We start from the raw sequence: 20,178 nt of genomic DNA on the forward strand, positions 1-20,178 counted from the left end.
TGGGGGGGGGGTTGCTGCGTTGCTGCTGTTGGCAGGAGGTAGGGTTAGTGCTTTCTAAGTTGACAGTCAGCATGTGTTGGGTTGCCTGACATCATGTGCGATTATTTAGAAATGTATGTAAATTTTAAATGTCCCATGTGCTGCAATTCTTGTCTCATCATCCTCATGATACCTTGCTGAAGTAGATGACTAATCATATCCTTGATGTACAGATTTGGAACTGAGGTTATGTGAGAAAGAGCAACTTGGGGAGGCAAAACTAGGTGTTACCTTTCATTGCATTACTCGCAGTCATGAAAGGGGATTTTAACAATTTAATCTTAGCCTCAGATTTTCATCAGGACCACCACACATGGGGGTGGGAGGGTAATCCTTCCCTCTCCAGCCACAACTCTGATAAAAATCACCCCTACACAAACACCCATAGCAACAGGGGTTGGGGGGGCTTGGTTTTGCTTACACACATCTGAAGCTGCTTCCAGGTTTGGGAAATATAACTGCATCAAGAACAATGGATGAATGGAGGGGTGATTAATCTCCAGCACTACTATACCATTAATGTTGCCTTTAGGAAGAGGTTTGGAATGGTGCATATTTTAACCCGAGAGACTGGCAACAAAAGGAGTAGTTGCAACTTGGGCAAGTTACAGCTGTACCCATGGGAAGTGTATGGAGCCTTTTAGTACTGTAAAGGTAAAGGGACCCCTGACCATTAGGTCCAGTCGTGGCCAACTCTGGGGTTGTGGCGCTCATCTCGCTTTATTGGCCAAGGGAGCTGGCGTACAGCTTCCGAATCATGTGGTCAGCATGACTAAGCCGCTTCTGGCAAACCAGAGCAGCGCACGCAAATGCTGTTTACCTTCCCGTCAGAGTGGTACCTATTTATCTACTTGCACTTTGATGTGCTTTTGAACTGCTAGGTTGGCAGGAGCAGGGACTGAGCAACGGGAGCTCACCCCGTCGCGGGGATTCAAACCACCGACCTTCTGATCAGCAAGTCCTAGGCTCTGTGGTTTAACCCACAGCGCCACCCGTGTCCCTTTTTATACCTTAATGTGCTTCAAAATACAATTTAAGGTTTGGCATTAACAGCTCCCCCCCCCCAGCTCTCACAACATCACACTATTTGTACAAAATGCAGCTACCCACTCTGCCGTTCATTCCTTTTGTTAGAAACTTGTTTCCTAATAGGCTGCCATTTCATCAACCATAGTTTTGGAAATGTGACAGGGAGGATCAGGAGAAGATACAAAAACTTGGGAATAATGGTCATGACAAGTGCAAATGTTGCCAGCTTTTGTATTCTGTTTAACATACCATAGTTCCTTTTCCTTAACTGGTTCTGGTCCTTCAGGATTAGCACACCCAAGCAGCTGAACCCTCTGTAACAAGGCATGGAGAAGAGTTTGTCTCACTCAATTTGAGGCATATTTATTGGCATTACAGCCAATTGAGAACAGTTAATCTCAAATCCTGCTGTCCGGCTAAACTAATCCAGCTCTTCTTTCAGTGGAGCCAGCACCTGGTTTGGGTCACTGAGCATTAATACCACATTATCTGTGGATAAATTGATCTTGTCTTTGACTCCCTGTTTGGCTAGTACTTCAGTTACAATCACAAATAGCACCAGGGACAATGAGCAGCCTTGTCTGGTGCTCCAATGTAAATGAACATCAGTCAGTGGAGTATTTTGCCAAGGCCAAATGTCGTTGTTTTCCCTAAAGCAGTGGTTCCTTTTGGATTCAAAGGCAATAGGTAGCTGAGGATTGTAAGAATAGCAAGAATAACTAAAATAATGCACACTTACATCTAAGCAGACTGAATAGGACATATTACTAAACAGCTGGATACAGTTCACAGAAACAGACTACGTAAAGAATATTACTGCATAGATAGCTCAGTGGGATAAAGCGTGGTGCTGAGGTTGCAGATTTGGCCCCAAATGGGACAGCTGTATATCCCTGCACTGCAGTGGGTTGGACTAGATCAGGGTTTCCCAAACTTGGGTCTCCAGCTGTTTTTGGACTACAGCTCCCATCATCCCTAGCTAGCAGGTCAGGGATGATGAGAATCGTAATCCAAGAACAGCTGGGGACCTAAGTTTGGGAAACCCTGGATGGTCCTCAGGGTCGCTTCCAATTCTATGATTCTGTCAAACTAAAATAAATACGTGAAACAGCTACCAGGAAAACCCATTGGCACGGCAGTGGGCAAACCCCCTCATAGCTGGCACTGGATCACACACAGCACCATCCCTGGTTCCTCTAATGATGGGTTCCCAAATACAGTGCCTTCAACCCTCCTACTGACGAGGCTGATGTGGGTAATTGCTCACAGCCACCTTGGCAACTAGCTTACCAGTCCCATGGTTCTGATCTTCCAAGACCATAGGCTGCCTTGAGAGATGTGGCAACCAGCCAAAAGAGACAGGCCTTCCTGCTGATCTCATGTATGTAAGATGCTTGGTAAGTGTACAGAGCCCGTGATCTTGTTGTGGGCCTCAGTCCCCCTAAACACTTTAAGACAAATAGTCCCTGCCACTCATACTTTGACATAACATTCCAGCTAATTCCATGGAATAAATGCTGACCTTCTAGAGTCGCATAAATGCTGATGATACAGATTAATATTAGCTGATACAAGAATAGGTGATAGTTTAAAACCAATGATAGGTCTATCAAGGGGGAAACATGGCCTCACGCTGTCTCCCACAGCAGGAGCGCCAGCATCAATTTTGCTTCTTCCTCACCCCTCAACCTCTATCTTCTGATAAGCAGGAGGTCAGGTGAGTAACAGTGCCTTGCCATTCCATCTGCTAATGACATTTTGGAATAGGAAATCCCATGATTTAATTCTGCACTGTACAAAGCAGCACTTCTTTTGCCTGTCCTGATTCTCCCACCATTCAGCCTCATTCAACAACCCTAGATAGTATTAAGAAGACAGAGGGGGAAATTATCTATACACTTAACCCATGCCATGCATAATTGTATAAACCTGTGTCAAATCCCCCATTACTTGCATTTCCCCCCCTAAACTAAGTTGCTCCAAACAGTGAAACATTCCTTCATAGGGAGTCGTCCCAAGACGCTAACCATTTTAGTTGCCCTTTTCTGCACCATTTCCAGCTCCACGATATTGTGTTTTAGATGAGCTGATGAAAACTGGACACAGTGTTCCAAATGTGGTTGCATATCCAAGATTTGTATAATGCCTCTACAATTGGAGGTTGTGCTTTTTGATCCCTAACACCTAACTCTTTTTTTGCAGTTGTCACACACCAGGCGTGTAAACATGCAGATAGAATCTTTTGCCCCAATATGCATCACTTTACACTTCCTCATAATAAATAAACCTCATTTGCCATTTTAATTCCCATTTCACCCAGAACAACCCTGAATAACTGGGCGTCACCTGCAAATTTGGCACAGCTCTTTTAGGGACAGGTTAAAAAGCACCAGTCCCAATACACCTCCTTGGCAGACAGACTGGTTTAAGGAAAATCCAGGTCTCCTGTGTTAAATGTCCTATGATTTATTCTACACTAGATGGCACTGCAGATAGTGGACTATAGACTCCTCTTCCTCTTCAAGGCAGAAGGCAGGCTGTTTCTTCAGACTTGTCTGAAAGCCCCTAGCGTCCTGGTTTCATTGTCAGTGCAAAGTACAGTATATGGCTTAGATTACAATTCAAGAGCAGGAGAGAGGAGAAAAAGCATAAAGGAATTTGGAGATGGAAGGACACGAACAGCCTATCTAGATGACAGCAACTGAGACTGATGGCAATGGTCCTGAAAATGGCAAACGCCTCCTCTGTATTTTACTAGTCTTGTAAATTAAAATGGCATTTCTCAGTACTCAGATTTGGAAAGGCAATAAACTCCAGATTCTGCCAAGCTCTTGATTCTGTCTGTCTCTGCTCCTTAGTCTCCACCAGCTTGCAAACCCAACTTTTCAGGATTCTTTGATCTTTCAAAGACTGGAGTTGTGCAGCCCAGAACACCCACAATATTTCCTCCCTAACTGTGCATTGCAGGAAGTGATCAGTAACAGCGGGCACGCTATCTTTCAGGGAAGTCTTTTTTATTGCCTTTCTTGATCATCCTTCTTCAGAAACTCTTGACTGAAGCAAATAAACCCTGAAATGTTCCCAGAACATGCTTCGGACAATGACGTGTAAAGCCCATTCCACTATTCATAGGCCCGGGATTTCCAGTGCAGGCAACAAAAGAAAGGTCCTAATGTAAGTTCCTCAGGGCAGAGACCCATTGTTGCTCTTTAACCATGTTGTATAATCAATATAATTAATAAAAAGCTGAGAAGAACCCAGTAACCTGCTGCGTAGTGTTTTGTGTTAGCTGCTTTGGATGTTCACGCAAAGGTGGAATGTACATCTATTATAAAGCCAAGGTAATCCTACAATGTTTTTCATGTTGTGTTCCTATGCTTTTAACGGGGGGGGGGGGCCACACGCACAACCCACAATCTGGCAAGTCCTCAGTGTGCACCGTACTCCTTTGCAAAAAGGTGGCCTTATGGAAAGGGGTTGCACTTCACCACTCTGCAGCATTCTCTGCAATATTGGAAAGACTGTGTCGTTTGCAATGTATGTGGCCAGTGGCGTAGCGTGGGGGGTGCAGGGGGGGCCGGCTGCACCGGGCGCAACATCTGGGGGTTAGGGTTAGGGGGCGCAAATCCACGGGTTAGGGGGCGCAAATTACTTGCCTTGCCCCGGGTGCTGACAACCCACGCTACGCCACTGTATGTGGGGCTTATTCCTCCACAGTGCTAAGTTCAGGCACCCCTACAAATATTGCAAATATTAAGTTCTGGTGTCCGTCCTGCAAGGCCTGCCTGCTCTTTCCACTCCTCCCCTTTAAAACAGGGCCACGAATATTTACCAAAATACCAGGGCATTTTAGGGCTATATCTATTTAAAATATCAAGGCAGGAGGGAAATCCCAAAAAGAAGGATCGTGAATTCTTTTGTCTCCTTTTTTGGCATATCCCGAAAGCCCATCGAGGAAAAGCCTGGAGGAGTGGAAGGCCTCGAGGGGTGGGGTGGGCGCCTTAGTCACAAAAAGCCATCCAAAAAACTTTCCCTTCTGTGGAAAAAGCAAAAAATTTCCAGCGAGTGACTAGGGAAGGGAATTCCTCGGCCACAGCCTTTGCTGCCACAGCAGCAGCAGCTTCCAGACAGGACTGAACTAGTTGGCCCGACTTGGCCGGGAAATTCCCGAGCGCGCAAGCTCCGCCCCGGCGCAGAAATCCCCTCCGCCGAGGCTGTATAGGCAAGCGCCGCCGCCGCCGCCCGCCAGCTTCTCGCCACGACTTCGCAAGGCAACTGCACACTTCGGGACCCGCGGCTCGTTCTCGCCCAGGCCATGTTTTTCAGCCCCGGCTCCCTGGATTACCCTATGGATATAACGATGGACAACCACCCCCGGGACGCGCTGAAGAAGGACAGGCAGCTCAGCCTGGTCCAGGACGACCGCCACGACAGCGGCTTGGACTCCATGAAGGAGGAGGAGTACGAGAAGCTCGTCAACGAGCTGAGAGACATTCGCATCGAGCCGGCGGAAGCCTCCGCGGGGCTCCAGAGCGGCCCCGGCCAGGGCGCGCAGGCTTGGAAACTGCAAGTGACCGAAGACGGAGATACGTAAGTCTTGGAGGACTTTGCAAATTCGGGGAAGGGGATCGGAACTTCGACCTCTGTGGGCGGTTTTGCCTCGCGTTCCCTCGGAAGTTAGCAAAGTGGTGATCTTAATGCTTTTCCTTGGAAATAGATCTGGTTGAAATTAATGGGGCTTATTTCCAAGCAAATGTGGTTAAGAGCCTGGTGGCCTCTGTTCCCAGATGTGAAGGAAACTCTAGAAAATGCAGCACGGGACTATCGCGAAGAAGGAAATGTGGCGGGTGGGGGCAGCTGGGCACTGCAAGGGAGACCGCGATCCTTTTGATTTATTTTCCCCCTTGAAAGGCTACAAGTTTGCTATTTAAATTTAAACGCCTCTTTAGTTTTTAAAAGAGGTTTGAGAGCTAAGGTTAGCATGGCGGCATGCATGCAAAAGACCCGAGGATGCACGCAGTGCGCGGTTGAATTTCAGCTTGCTTGAAGCCCCGGGAATTACGCATTTGTAGCGGTGAAAAAGACCCTGCAGGAAATTTGCTAGCTCTTTTAAAGCGGGGCCCTTCATAATAGTTCTGAGTTACTGACCCAGCAGACTAGAACAATCAGTAGAACGAGCCAAACGCATTTAACCCCCCCCCCCCACAATAATGTAGATTCTTAGCGCTCGTGTTTGACTCCATCCGCATTTGTGTTTATTGCACAGGCTGCCTTGCAGGGGGGAGCGAGGAGCCTACTATGTAGATCTTTAATAATAGAACGCGGGGTGTGCGGGGGGGGGAGAGGTCCTTTGATGTCGCTCGCGTTCTGCTGGTTACATAAAAGCCCGGGGATTTTTGCAAGTCTGGGTTTTCCCCTCCCCGCCCGCTCCGCCTTGTGCCTGGGCCGGCTGCCAGCGGATAGGGGCCGGGACGGGGTGTTCTCACAAGCTGCGCGGGGGGCGGGGCTTGAAGGAGGCGCCGGGCGGGGCGCACGGGAGGGGGGAAGCGCTCTGGAAAGTCCCTGGCGCCTTGCCCGGAACACTCAGCTCACAACAACTCCGCGGAAAACACCAGGTAGCGAGAGCACGCGCCTTCGAAAACCCCAGGCTTTCGAAATCGCCTCTCTTGCCGCTGAGGCTGATGTTCTTCCTCCATCATGACTCGGATCCTGGGCACGTTGCCCGCGGGATGACGAGCAAGAGCAAAAGAGTTGATTAGCAAGAGGTGGCTGGGAATTTTTTTTGTCCTTTGTTTTTTCTTTCTTTCTTAAGTACTCACCATCGGGTTTTTCCCACCGTTTTCCTCTTTGCAGATTTCTCCATCTGGCAATTATACATGAAGAAAAGGCCTTGAGTTTGGAAATCATTCGCCAGGCAGGACGAGACAAAGCCTTCCTGAATACCCAAAATAACCTCAACCAGGTACTTACCCGGCAGGGTTTTCTTTCCTCTCTTGCAGGGATCAAACATGGTGCCCTAGGGGGCTTGGAAGCTTTCCAAAAGAAACATTTTTGCTGGGAGAAAAAGATAAATTTAGGAAAAAAATTCAAGGGGTTTAAGTAACTCATAAAATTGTCACCTTTTAGCATAATTATCCCCATCATTGATGGGATTGAGCTCCCAAGAAAATGGGGGTGAATTTGTGGCCTTCCATATGTTGCTGGCCTACAACTACTGTCAACCCTGATTCTTGACTATGCTGGCTGGGGCTGATGGGAGTTGAAGTTCAACAACAAGTGGAGAGCCACAAGCTCCCTCTGCCTTATTTAGGGCAAGTTTTCACGCTACAAGGAGCTTTAAATCAGCAATTTGTGGAAGTGACTTTTCATGGTTGTCTCCCAAGTATAGTAGGATTGGACCACCAATGCAACAGTGTTGATTGTTCTCTCAGAAGTGTATCGCATGACAAAAAGCAAAACATTGAGGAACTTTTCAAAGGATTTATGGAAAGTGGTTGATCCTGAAAAAATGAGATTTTTTCTTTTTTCTGGTTAACTACAATGCTTTCTCAACTTACAATTTGCAGACTCCACTTCACTTGGCAGTGATAACAGACCAACCAGAAATCGCAGAGACTCTTCTGAAAGCTGGATGTGACGCAGAGATCAGAGATTTCCGAGGAAACACCCCGCTGCATATCGTTTGCGAACAAGGCTCTCTCAGAGGTGTCGGTGTCCTCACACAGTACTGCCAGAAACAACAAATCGACTCTATCCTACAGTCATCCAATTACAATGGTAAGCACACATTCTGAGCTGACAGCTCACTGGGTACTCCAACCCTTGGCACTGTGCTACATTGCCTTGTGATTCAGAGAGTTCTTTCCAGCTCTTTCTGTATAGCAAGTGTCAGCCAAAGGGGGGGGGGTGTTCCTTGTTCTTGCTTTGCTTTGTAGTCACCTACTGGAATCAAATAATCAAGCTTCTTTGATCAGAGTAGGCCATCTTTAAATGGCTATAGCGTATATGATTTGAAAATTATAGCCAAGTGTTGGAATGACTTGTATGACATGAAATTTAATCTCCTCCATTTCTGTTTCATAGGACACACGTGTCTCCATCTGGCAGCTATTCAAGGTTACCTGGCCATAGTAGAACGCCTCTTGTCCTTGGGAGCAGATGTCAATGCTCAGGTAAGATACTTGCCATTTTCAAACAAGCAAGCCTTGTTCGTCCCAGCAGTTTGAGAATGAACATCTTAGCATGTGTCCAGCCTAACTGAATGCACCCTTTTCTTTTTCAATAAACAGGAGCCTTGCAACGGCAGGACTGCCTTGCATTTGGCTGTTGATCTACAGAATCAAGAACTGGTGTCGCTCCTGTTGAAACACGGAGCGGATGTAAACAAAGTCACCTACCAGGGCTACTCTCCATACCAGCTCACATGGGGAAGAAACAACTCTTTCATACAGGAGCAGCTGAGGCAGTTTACAACGTTGGACCTGCAGATGCTACCAGAAAGTGAAGACGAAGAGAGCGGTGAATCGGAGTCAGAGTTCACAGAGGATGAAGTGAGTGGCCATTTCTCCATTCTATGCGAGAGAAAGATTTCTACCATAATTTGCACACACACATTTCCCATTAAGGTTGTTAGGAAGCAGTTGTAAGCAACAAGGGACTAGGTTTTGCTTGCCTTTGACACCTTGAAGGTATAAGCCTGGTAACAGAGTTATTACCAGTCACCCATTGGTGTAAGCACTGAATACTCAAAGGTATAGAAAATGCATTGATTAGATTCATTTGAATCTAGCAAATCATTGCACTGACTTCACACAAGGAGGAAAACTGGCTTTAGGGGAGCATTTGACATGTTATGATTTAGGGCAAATTTTCAAAAGTGGATTTAAAATTACAGTAAGGTTATTTCAAAGGAAGCACATTTGCACAGATTTTCGGGTGGTACTATTTCCAACCTACCATTTGTTACCTCCACTTCCCTCTAATATTACAAGCATCATATTAGTCCAGATTAGTCCAGATTTTTGTCTGTTAATAAAATGTACCACCACAACAAATAATTTTCCTTAACTACTGAGTTATTACTCATGTAGCAGCACCCAGATTTTTTAAGTTTTTAGAATGCAGGCTCTAGTGCTAATTATCAGGTGCTATGTTCCTCATGTGAGTACAGCTAAATTTAATGGAACACTTCCTTGGGATAATGGGAAATGGCCCTGTATTCCCCTTAGAGAATTACTTCATGCTCTTTCTTAAAGCCTTCCAGTAAGCCTGATTTGCTTTTTCTTCCCCTCGTCTAGCTCCTGTATGACGACTGCATCATTGGCGGACGACATGTGCCTTGCTAAAGTGGGAGCGTTGCACGAAGCAGAGGCGAGCAAAATGTGAACAATTACTGAACACACAGCGCACAGTACAGAGCATGTTGTTAGAACAGCAGGTGCTGCCTGCAGTTCAGTGCACAGTTCGGGTAGGAATGAACTTTGGTTGTCAGACATCAGAAGAAGCCTGGGCTCATTTGCACCAGAGAGTAGATTGTACAAATAAACGAAGAGAGTGAGAACTTGGACGGTTCACCTACGTATTCACTGCATGCTCTACAAGGGGGCTGGCCCAGGTCACCATCTGTTGTGTCCTTTTGGAAGACATTCCATATATTTCTGACTGACTGATAACAATCCATCCCAAAGACTGAGCTCAGGTGCCCTTTGTGCTGCACGGCAGGCAGAGCGATTGCAACCCAAAGAATGTCCTCTTCTCCATCCACAGGAAAGGGTAGCAATTTAATGTTCAGGCTGTATATTGCAAGCCCTATGCTTTGCAATATGTATATTGTGTGTAAATATTGTATATTTTGTGAATAGCTTTTTTGGTACTTGTGTATATTTATTAAAAAATCAAATCAAATGAGAAATGCACTGAATTGATGAAACTCTTCCCCCTGCTGAAGAATTGCTCACCCGCTTTCTCCTTTCTGATGCCCAGTTAGGTAAAATCAAACATCTCAGGCAATTGGTTCATTCTTGCACACATTCACATTAAAGAAAGCCACTAATGTCCTGTGTTAGTAACCCAGGGCAGGGGTGGAGGGGGACAAATAGGGGTATATTTGCACCCACGTGCTGTTTACTCATTTTCATATTGGAGCCAGGTCAATTCAAAAAACATTTCTGATCACATCAATCAATTGTCAGCATTCCTTTGAATATAAAGCCTCCGTTATCCTTCATGGTATGTTAGGTGCCACAAGGCTCTTTGCAGTTCCATTGGTTTCCGTGGAGAAATGAAAGCATGTATTTAACTCCCCCCAAATAAAATCTCTGGGATTTGTCAAGGCCCAACTCATATCAGGTTGTGCCACAAATAAAAGCCATTATCCCTGCCCATTATCCAGGTATATATCCACCGGTCAAGTGTGTCCACCACAGGTATTCCTGGACCCTTCACAGGGTTTTTCGATAACTCAATTTGAAGCTACCCCTCATGCCTCAGGTTTGTCAGGTGGAGGTTTGCCCCATGCCATTGGTGTGTTGCCCGCAGTTATTACCTGACCTGGCTTTACTAGGTTATCTTCACTACCATATTGCTGCTTTTATATGGCCAGCATATAAAGGGGCAGATGAGGCTAACAGTGGTCAAGAAGGAGGCTTCTGCGTGTGATGTAGAAGGATGTGAGGGGCAAGTGGGGCTTGTCAACCTGGGAAGGTAGCACATCTAGGAAAAGGAAAAATCCTGAAACTCCACTACAGGGTATCTTCATTAGAAGAAAAAGCTATGGAGTAAACCCTACAGAAATTCAGAGTGGAGTCCCTAAAATGGTTGGGTGGCTCCTTGTCTCCTCCTGGCAACTCCTGCAGCCAAGCTGGTCCCAAACATATTGCTCTCCTTTGGACCACATCAGCGAGGCTGAGAGGGGGTTATTGTAGTCTGGGCAGCCCAGGACCTCTGTACACACCGCCCAGCTTTGCGCCCTAGAGAGGTCACTTTGGTGTTCCTGACACAGCGTTTTGACTTGCACCCCTAAGGTTCACTCAGCTGTCTCTCGAGACAGATGTCAACCACATAATGGCTTTACAAATATTGGTGTCCAAACTTCCTTAAACCTAGCTCTTTCACCAGGCTGCCTTAATACATTGAAGACGGGCAAGCTGATTTAACTGCAGTTTTCACTGCAGCATTGTGGGATTTCCTTGTTGACACCAGTGGGTTTAATAGCGTATCCTGTGGTTTGCAGTAGCAGACGCTTCACATGCTGAACACATAAGCCACAGGTCTCTTCCTCTAGTCCAGTCTCATTGTACCAATGCAGTTTATAAGACATGGATGGGGAATCTGTGACCCTGCAACTGTTGCTGGACTCCCAACTCCCATCATTCCTGACAATCGGCCATATGGGTTGGAGTTGATGGGAGTTGGAATCCCAACATCTGGAGGCCCATAGGTTCCCCAGCCCTCTTGCAAGAGAAGATATCAGCCAGGATTGCAGGCTGGATCCATTCCCATTATCTCCCTGAGGCAGTGTTGAATTTGTATAATTTGGGTTCTTGGTAGGCTGTTAACAGTTTCAATAAATGCCCCTGAACTTTAGCCTCAATTGCTTTGCATGAGGAACACTGAATCAGGAGATTTAGCTCCGTTCTGCTTTGCATTGGAACTCTAGCTGCATGGAAATGATTAAAGTCAAGTGTCATTCTGAGTCAGGGTTATTCCCATTCCTCTCTGTATGATCAAAGGTCATGCCTTGAAACTTCCTGGTGGAAGAAGAAAATGTATGCTTGGTTATCCATAATTCAGCCTGCAGTTAAATAACTGAATTTGACTTTAAAGGAAGAAACCAAAATTCTGCAGCTTTTCATTTGAAATAGCACGCTGTGTAACCGTTGTATAATTTAACTCATTTTGCAGAAACTTTCTGAAATTGAATTACTCATTTTGAATTGGGTATTTGATGATTACTATTATTTTAAACGAGGGATTTGGTAGTTATTGGTGTGGCGAAAAGGAAGTAGGGATAAGGAGAGGCAATATAGATCAGAAAACATTACTACACATGGAGAAGGAAAGACAGGTACATGAACAGCTCATTTACTGAACAATGGACCCTGTTTTATTTTAAAAATATTAAAAGAGCATGATAGTTTTCAAATACAAAAATATAGATTCCCCCAAATCAAAACCAAGAACTTACAATGAAGCTTATCTACCCCAGGATTTTACCCGAGGACATATACTGCCACGGGGGCTGAATTAAATCAACCGACGGGCAGGATTAGGCTCCCCAAAATAGACTTTGTACACACCTGATCTATCGCATTACCAATGTACCTCTTCCACAGATAATATGTGCATGATTTCAAATGTATGTAGCCTTAAGAGTTAAAAAAACATTGTTTTGTAAAAGTAGTATAGGGCCAAAGTTCGCAGAAATTCAAATTTAGTCCAAGAGACAAATTATTTATTGCCCGTCTTAATAATTGCTTAAAACTATTTGTTTAAAATGCCCCAATTCTAGAAAGTTATTTATAGAAATACTTGGAATTTGGCTATTATTTCAGAAGCGCTGCATGAGCAATACTATGTCGGAAATACTGCACATAAAATACATGAAATCTAACCCATCTTTTCATTTGCTGTTTCAGAGGAATTTTTGTTTTTTTTTTTTGAAAACAGCTGCTCGGAAAGATAGAAAACCTGGATTTGGAAGCACATATTTTCTGAGAGTTTTATTTTCCCTAAGCTCCTCCTTGACCACTTCTGCTTAGCAGCTTTGCACATGGATATGTTGACTCTGCTCCTACCTGCAGGACCGTTCTCAGAACGTTGTAGAGGATTTCTGCTTGATTCCATGAAATGGTTGCAATTTTTCCTGTGGAGGGGGTGGTGGTGGTGGTTAGGCTCCCTTCTAATTTCTGTATCCAGCATGAATGTTATTGCTGGAATAGCCAGGCCAGCCTGGCAATGGCCCGCTAAGTATGAGTCATCAAGCTAACAAAGGTAGTGGCTCTGTGCTAGAAAACAAATGGGTGGGCCTCCCACAATTGTCTATCAGTTAGAAAGACAAAAGGTCAGAGTAGAGAGTTGAGTGATAAGAGCTAGAAGCCAAAGGCTAGAGAGAGAGCCAGGCCTGATTTCTTATGGAATCCAAGGCTGTGGCTATGGGAGAAATAAGACCCTCCATTGTCGGTTCAGGTTGTATATATATATATGCAAACAAACCATTTATCATACAGACACAAAGTTTCTGCTGTGTCTCCTTCCTGAAGGAAACACGAACCCTGAGTAAGTGCCTGGAATCCAAGTGGTGCAAGATTTCAGAGGTTCCAATTAGTTACCCAGGGTTCGTGTTTCCTTTTGGAATTAGAAGGGAGTCCAGGCATTCAACCATTTATGTTATGGGTCCTTGCAGGATTCCACTGTGTTTCCTTCTATATGAAACCACAGGGTGAGGTCATTCGAGGGCTTGGAGTTAAGAGTCAATAGCATCCTTATGACAACCAGTCAGGTGAGGCTGTACAAGTGTTGCATCCTGGATTTGATAATGGGCTGGATGAAGGCCCATATACAGAAGATGAATCTTGGCAAGACAGAGGCATTGTGGATGGAGAGATAGTTCTAGCTGAAGGGAAATTATATTCCAGGCTGTTTTGGACATGGTCACACACCTTCTGAAAGGGCTGGTCTAGAAACCACTTGTATGTCACCTTGGGTCCCACAATGGAAAACAAGGCAGGATATAAATGCAAGAAAATACATACACAAATATAAATTCCTGAGTGGGACTAGTCTGGCCACAGTAATTACTATAATGGATTACTACAATGTATTATATATGGGGCTGCCCTTGAAGATGACTTGGAAGATTTATTATTGCATAATTTGGTTGCCAGAATTTTAGCGGGTGAAGCCCAGGCTTGTTCACAAACTTAAAATATGTGCACCAGTTGCCTATTCATTTCTTGATGCAAGGTTTTGGTCTTTATCTATAGGCCCAAATGGCTTGGGATCCAAATATGCAAAGGTGCCCTTCTGCTATGCCCGTCTGCCTGTGTATGGTGCAATACGAAGATCTGGGAAAGGGCTACAGCTCAGTGGTACAGCATCTGCTTGCATGCAGAAGGTACTAAATTCAGCCCCAGCATCTCCAGGTAGGACAAAGATCCTGCAGTTCTGGAGAGCATTTTCCAGCCAGTGCAGTTGATACTACTGTGATGGATGGACCAATGGCCTGACAGCTTCCTATGATTTTAAGTGCCCTCTTCCAAGCACTTTCCCTATGAGAAGCACATGAGTGCAAGAGGTCTTCTTATTCTTTGGCAATCACTCATAGCCGAGTAAAATCTTCCATGAAAACGGTCTTAACAGTGAGTCCGTAAGTGACTGTGGAGGCCAAGTCTGGATCCACACATCCTTTCACAGCAGGGACATAGTTTCCGGGTGGGAGTTGATCATGGTGAGGGTTTGCCAAGAGGTTTTGCCTCTTAGCATGCTTCTCCCTTTCATCCTGAGTTTGAGCGTCTTCAAAGTCCATGACACCTTTGGTAAAGGCTGTTCTCCAATTAGAGTGCTCACAGGCTAAAAGGTAAAGGTAAAGGGACCCCTGACCGTTAGGTCTAGTCGCGAACGACTCTGAGGTTGCGGCGCTCATCCCAATTGTTGGTGTTTATACTACTTTTTTTAAGATTTGCCTTGAGAGAGTCTTTAAACCTCTTTTGTTGACCATCAGTATTACGCTTTCCATTTTTAAGTTCGGAATAGAGTAGTTGCTTTGGAAGACAATAATCAGGCATCGGAACAACATGACCAATCCAACAAAGTTGATGTTGAAGAATCATTGCTGTGATCTTTACTTCTTCCAGCATTAGTTTAACTGTCTTCCCAGGTGATTATTTTTTTCCGGAGACACCGTTGATGGAATCTTTCGAGGAGTTGGAGATGGTGTTTATAAGTGGTCCATGTTTCAGAAGCATACAGTAAGGTTGGTAGTACAATAGCTTTGTCAACAAGCATTTTGGTTTGCCTGAGAGTGTCCCGGTCCTGAAATACTCTGGCCCTTCAATCGAGAGAAAGTTGCACTCACAGAACTCAGGCGATGCTGGATTTCAGCATCGTTGTCAGCCTTGTGGAAAGATAACTGCCCAGGTAGGAAAAGTGATTGACACTTTCCAATGTTACACCATTGAGTTGGATTTGTGGTGCAGCAAAGGGGTTGTTTTGTGCTTGTTAGTGCAGCACTTTGGTTTTTTGGATGTTGAGCGATAGGCCAAGCTTTTCACAAGCTTCTGAGAAGATATTTTGGATGGTTTGGAGGTCATCCTCTGAGTGTGCACACACTACGTTGTCATCAGCATACATAAGCACTATGACAGAAGCTATGGTAACCTTACTCTTTGCTTTCAGTCGACTCAGATTAAAGAGCTTTCTATCTGTTCAGTATATGATTTCTATCCCAGTGTGGAGTTTCCCTTCAACAATGTGTAGGATCATGGCAATGAAAATAAATAGAATTGGGGCGATAACACAACCCTGTTTAACACCCAATCTTGCTGTGAATGATTCACTTTGAGACCCATTGTTATCTGTGATGGTTGCTGTCATATTATCATGGAGGAGTTGAAGGATGTTAACAAATTTATCTGGGCAGCCAATTTTTAGAAGGACAGTCCACAGGGCATTGCAATTTACAGTGTCGAAGGCCTTAGTCAGGTCAATAAATACAGATCAATACAGGGGTTGGTTTTGCTCTCTGCATTTTTCTTGAAGCTGCTGAGCGGTGAAAATCATGTCCATTGTCCCCTTAGAAGATCAAAAACCATTTTGGGATTCAGGAAGGGTTATCTTGGATATAGTTAGGTGACAGTTTGCTAAGATCCTTACAATAATTTTGCTGGCCACAGCTAATAAAAGATGCCTTGATAGTTTCCAAAATCAGTTCTATCACTTTATTTTTAAAAAAGGGTAATAATTTTCGCATCCCTAAAATGTTCTGGGATATCCTCTCTCTCCCAATTTTTCCCGATGAGCTTGTCAAGTTGTTGTGTAAGTTCAATTCCGCCCACTTTGAGGACTTCAGCAGATAGCCCATCAGGTCCACTGGCTTCGTTGTTTTTCATTTGGTTAATAGCTGTATATAACTCTCCCAGATTTGGAGATATTGCAAGCTCATATCTAATTTGTTTCTGTGCAATTTGTGAGAGGACCTCAGCAGCTATAGAGGAGTTGCAAGAGGTACCCCTGACACCAGGGGGGTGGTTGGAAAGGCTCAGGGCCCAAGCCCTTAGTTATTCTGTGCTGAGCCCCAGGTTCCTGTTCCTTCCCCTTCCTTTTAAACTTAAAAAAGGCTTAAAAAAAAATAATCTTGCAGTGGTGGTAGCTAATGTGGCACCTTCCATCCATGGTTGGACTACAACACCCATCATCCTCAGCCAACATGAACAATGACAGGGCACATGATCCTGTAATAGGGCATACTGCAAAATGCATTGCAGCTGAGACTTCTGCCAGGGCCAGGCACCCATCTAAATCTGCCCAGAGGCACTCTATGTATCCATGCAAATTTCTCCCATCGAGTCCTGTAAGAAGTACCTAGCAACGGCCCCCACCTGCTGCCTACTTCAGGAGCTTTTGTTTATTTAGCCAGGCAAATTGTACAATTCCTCAGTCTGCTTTGAAATTTTCATGTGCGGACATTTATTCTACTTGTCAGGGTTCATGTTTTATTGTACTGTGTTAGGTTTTCTATGCAAATGTGCCTTTCATCAGCTTCAGGTGATAAGCCAGCTATGCCCATACCTGGATAGAAAGAGCTTAGAGTTACCCACACTCCAGTCACAATGCTCTGGTGCATTGTGTTGCATATTGGGGCTGCCCTTAAAAATGGCCTGGAAACTGCAGTTCAAAACAAGGCCATAACAACTGGCCATTTTAGGCTAGTGCTTTACCAGCTGTATCAATCTCCAGTTCTTTTCTGGGCACAATTTAAAGTGCTGGCCTTAACCTATAAAGCCCTTACCTGAAAGATTGCTTCTTCCCACGTACGCCAGCTGGAATAGGGTTGCCTTATTTCATACAGTGAAAATCTGGATAGTTGTTGAGCTTCTTTTCATTCTTCCCAAAGTTGTTGAGCTTTTTTTTATAAAATTCCAAGGGGATGCTTTGAGTACAGTGGTACCTCGGGTTAAGTACTTAATTCGTTCTGGAGGTCCGTTCTTAACCTGAAACTGTTCTTAACCTGGGGTACCACTTTAGCTAATGGGGCCTCCTGCTGTTGCTGCACCACCGGAGCATGATTTCTGTTCTCATCCTGAAACAAAGTTCTTAACCTGAGGTACTATTTCTGGGTTAGCAGACTCTGTAACCTGAAGCGTCTGTAACCTGTGGTACCACTGTATTTTTATGTGTGGCTCCATTCTCCTCACAGAGCTAGAGTGGTTTAATGATTGGTCCCTCTTCCCAAGGAATTCTGGGAATTGGTGAGGGGCAGCCTCTGCTGTTACTAAAGGACTTCCCAGCACACCAGCAGTAAAAGCTGCAACTCATGTGGGTGACATCACTCCCCGTTCTAAGAAAGCAAGGCCTGTCATCTGAACGTTAACAAGCAGTGACGTGAGGGGGAAACCTCCTGCAGGAAACTGGAAAATGAGCAGCATCGGGATCACAAGATGATGTCTGCTCATAAGCTGCTGGCGCAACTCTAAAAAAGTTTTTCTCTTTACTGGAACAGGAATTCGGTTTTGAAAACAAAATGCTGCTGTATGGAGTGTTCCTGTTCAGGAATATCCACTTCATTCTCCTTCCCACTGAATTCACATTCCTATCTCCCCCCTCATCAGTATTTCATGGTCACTGAGCATTAATGGTCAGTCCCCATTAAGCTGTTCTCGAGTCCCTACCCCCATCCCCAGCAATGAAGTTATTTTTCTTTTATTTCTTTTATTCTTTTTTAATGTCATAACATTTTTATTGCAATGAAAGATTAGTTTTCATCCACATTAACAGTCTGTAGGCTTTTGAAAGTGGAAACTGGCACATATGTGACCAGTGTACAGTGGTACCTCGGGTTACATACGCTTCAGGTTACATACGCTTCAGGTTACAGACTCCGCTAACCCAGAAATACTACCTCGGGTTAAGAACTTTGCTTCAGGATGAGAACAGAAATCGTGCTCCGGCGGTGCACCAGCTGCGGGAGGCCTCATTAGCTGAAGTGGTACTTCAGGTTAAGAACAGTTTCAGGTTAAGAACAGACCTCCAGAACGAATTAAGTTCTTAACCTGAGGTACCACTGTATACACTTTATTCGGCGAACCCTCATCTTCGTTGCGTTTTCTGGATAAACGCACATGGATACGGTAAGGAACATTCCTTACTCCTTTTGCCAAGCCTTGTTCAAGTGGGTGCCAATGCGTAAATCAGGAGTCCACATCTCCTTCATTGCAAATTTACGGATCTCCTTGAGAGCACGAGGAGCCTGCTTCTTGAAGCCCACGCCATGGATCCGTTTGCGAATGTTTATAGTATATTCCCAAGTAACCACCTCATTGATGGCTGATCATCCTTTTTTCTTTTCACCACCTTTCTTTGCAGGAGCCATCCTGCTCAGGACCAGAAAGCATGAAGTTATTTTTCTAAAGCTGTTATGTACTTACACAAACCTTCCCCCAAGCCTGCTGATCTCTACGGGTGGTGTGTATGTGTGTGTTGTACCATTTTGCCTACAAAAGTAACTGCCCTCAGCACGTGAACATCAGAAGCAGAGGGAATAGCTCAGCTGGTTAAGAGAGTGTGGTCTGATAATGCCAAGGTTGCAGGTTTGATCCCTGTACGGGGCAGCTGCATATTCCGGCATTGCAGAGGCTTGGACTAGATGACCCTCAGGCAGTGGCGTAGCATGGGTTGTCAGCACCCGGGGCAAGGCAAGTAATTTGCGCCCCCTAACCCATGGATTTGCACCCCCTAACCCTAACCCCCAGATGTTGCGCCCGGTGCGGCCAGCCCCCCCTGCACCCCCCACGCTACGCCACTGCCCTTAGGGTCCCTTCCAACTCTATGTTTCTATGATTGATTGTGTCCCAGTGACACGCAGTCCTGTCAAATCCTCTCTTCCCCACCTCACTCCCAGCACTGAAGAGAAGAAAACGATGCTACCATTTCTAGGGAAATCAAACCAAGAGAGGAAGCGGCAGAACTGTCCTTTCACACTTGCAACCTGGCGAATGAATGATTTATACTTAGTGTGACTGGAGTGAGCCAAAAAGTACCCAGGCACGGAAAGTTAAACAGGAACTAGGCAGGTGGGGGTGGGGGGAGGAACAGCTGTGCCTTAGGAAGCAGGGGGTTCCCCTCTGCCTTTCTGCTCAGAGTCCAAACTGTGAGAGCAAATCCTGTGAAAATGCGTCGAGAGCTTGATTTGAGACAAGGTGTGATGCTGCTCTGTTGAAAATGCTGCCTTTGGGAGAATTGGAATCCTACCCCGCGTATAATCTTCCTTGGACCCTGTGAATTCCATTTTGAATGCAAAACTTCAGCTTGCACAAGGTCCCCGTCTATCCTTTCCACCAACTGCAAGTAGCAGTGATCTCCCACACACAAGGAACCGGGGTGCGGGGGACAGGAAGCTGTCATTTGTAGAGTGAGACCATTGGCCTATGTAGCTCCATATTGTCTACTCTGGCTGGCGACAGCTCTCCGGGGTTTTAGGGCACAGGGTATTTCCAGGCCTAGCTATGGATGCTGGGGATTTAAATGTTCTCCCCCTCTCCCCCTATACATTTGAGAAATTGTGATAAGCTTCTGTTGCTTTCCTCTTCTTAGCCCAGAAAAACCTCCAGAACACTCACATAATATCACATCTGGACCTTTTCCCACTTAAGCATTAACCAATGTAAACGGCTTGGAATTCTTTTTACTATTTTTATTATTAGTTTTATTTTATTTTTATTATTATTATTAGAATTAGAATTTATATACCACCCTATACCCAGTCCTTTTAAAATAGTTATAGATGCAGGTCTGAATTCAAACACCAGCAACATCTGGAGTTGAATCAGAAAAATCCCCTTTTCATGTGTTGCTTTATAAGCCTGCAGTTCACATTTCTCTATGGATGGCACCTTT

General features: G+C 45.1%; 1 protein-coding gene across 1 annotated transcript; it reads left to right on the forward strand.

Annotated features, from left to right (window-relative positions):
• Positions 1 to 5,260: 5,260 nt before the first annotated feature.
• NFKBIA (NFKB inhibitor alpha) lies at positions 5,261 to 9,979 on the forward strand. The gene is made up of 6 exons (XM_083507754.1): positions 5,261 to 5,658; positions 6,922 to 7,030; positions 7,635 to 7,845; positions 8,152 to 8,240; positions 8,358 to 8,618; positions 9,366 to 9,979. The coding sequence occupies exons 1-6, from the start codon at positions 5,384 to 5,386 to the stop codon at positions 9,411 to 9,413; spliced, it is 993 nt and encodes a 330-aa protein (XP_083363880.1). The 5' UTR covers positions 5,261 to 5,383; the 3' UTR covers positions 9,414 to 9,979.
• Positions 9,980 to 20,178: the final 10,199 nt, after the last annotated feature.

Source organism: Podarcis liolepis, assembly GCF_965112155.1.
Source record: "Podarcis liolepis genome assembly, chromosome: 1".
NCBI lineage: Eukaryota > Metazoa > Chordata > Lepidosauria > Squamata > Lacertidae > Podarcis > Podarcis liolepis.

What these genes read in the sequence shown, in the direction of transcription:
- NFKBIA (XM_083507754.1), top strand. Translation starts at nt 5,384, where the DNA reads ATGTTTTTCAGCCCCGGCTCCCTGGATTACCCTATGGATATAACGATG. An exon ending in CCCAAAATAACCTCAACCAG is followed by an intron (nt 7,031 to 7,634) that starts GTACTTACCCGG and finishes TACAATTTGCAG; the next exon opens with ACTCCACTTCACTTGGCAGT. An exon ending in ACAGTCATCCAATTACAATG is followed by an intron (nt 7,846 to 8,151) that starts GTAAGCACACAT and finishes TCTGTTTCATAG; the next exon opens with GACACACGTGTCTCCATCTG.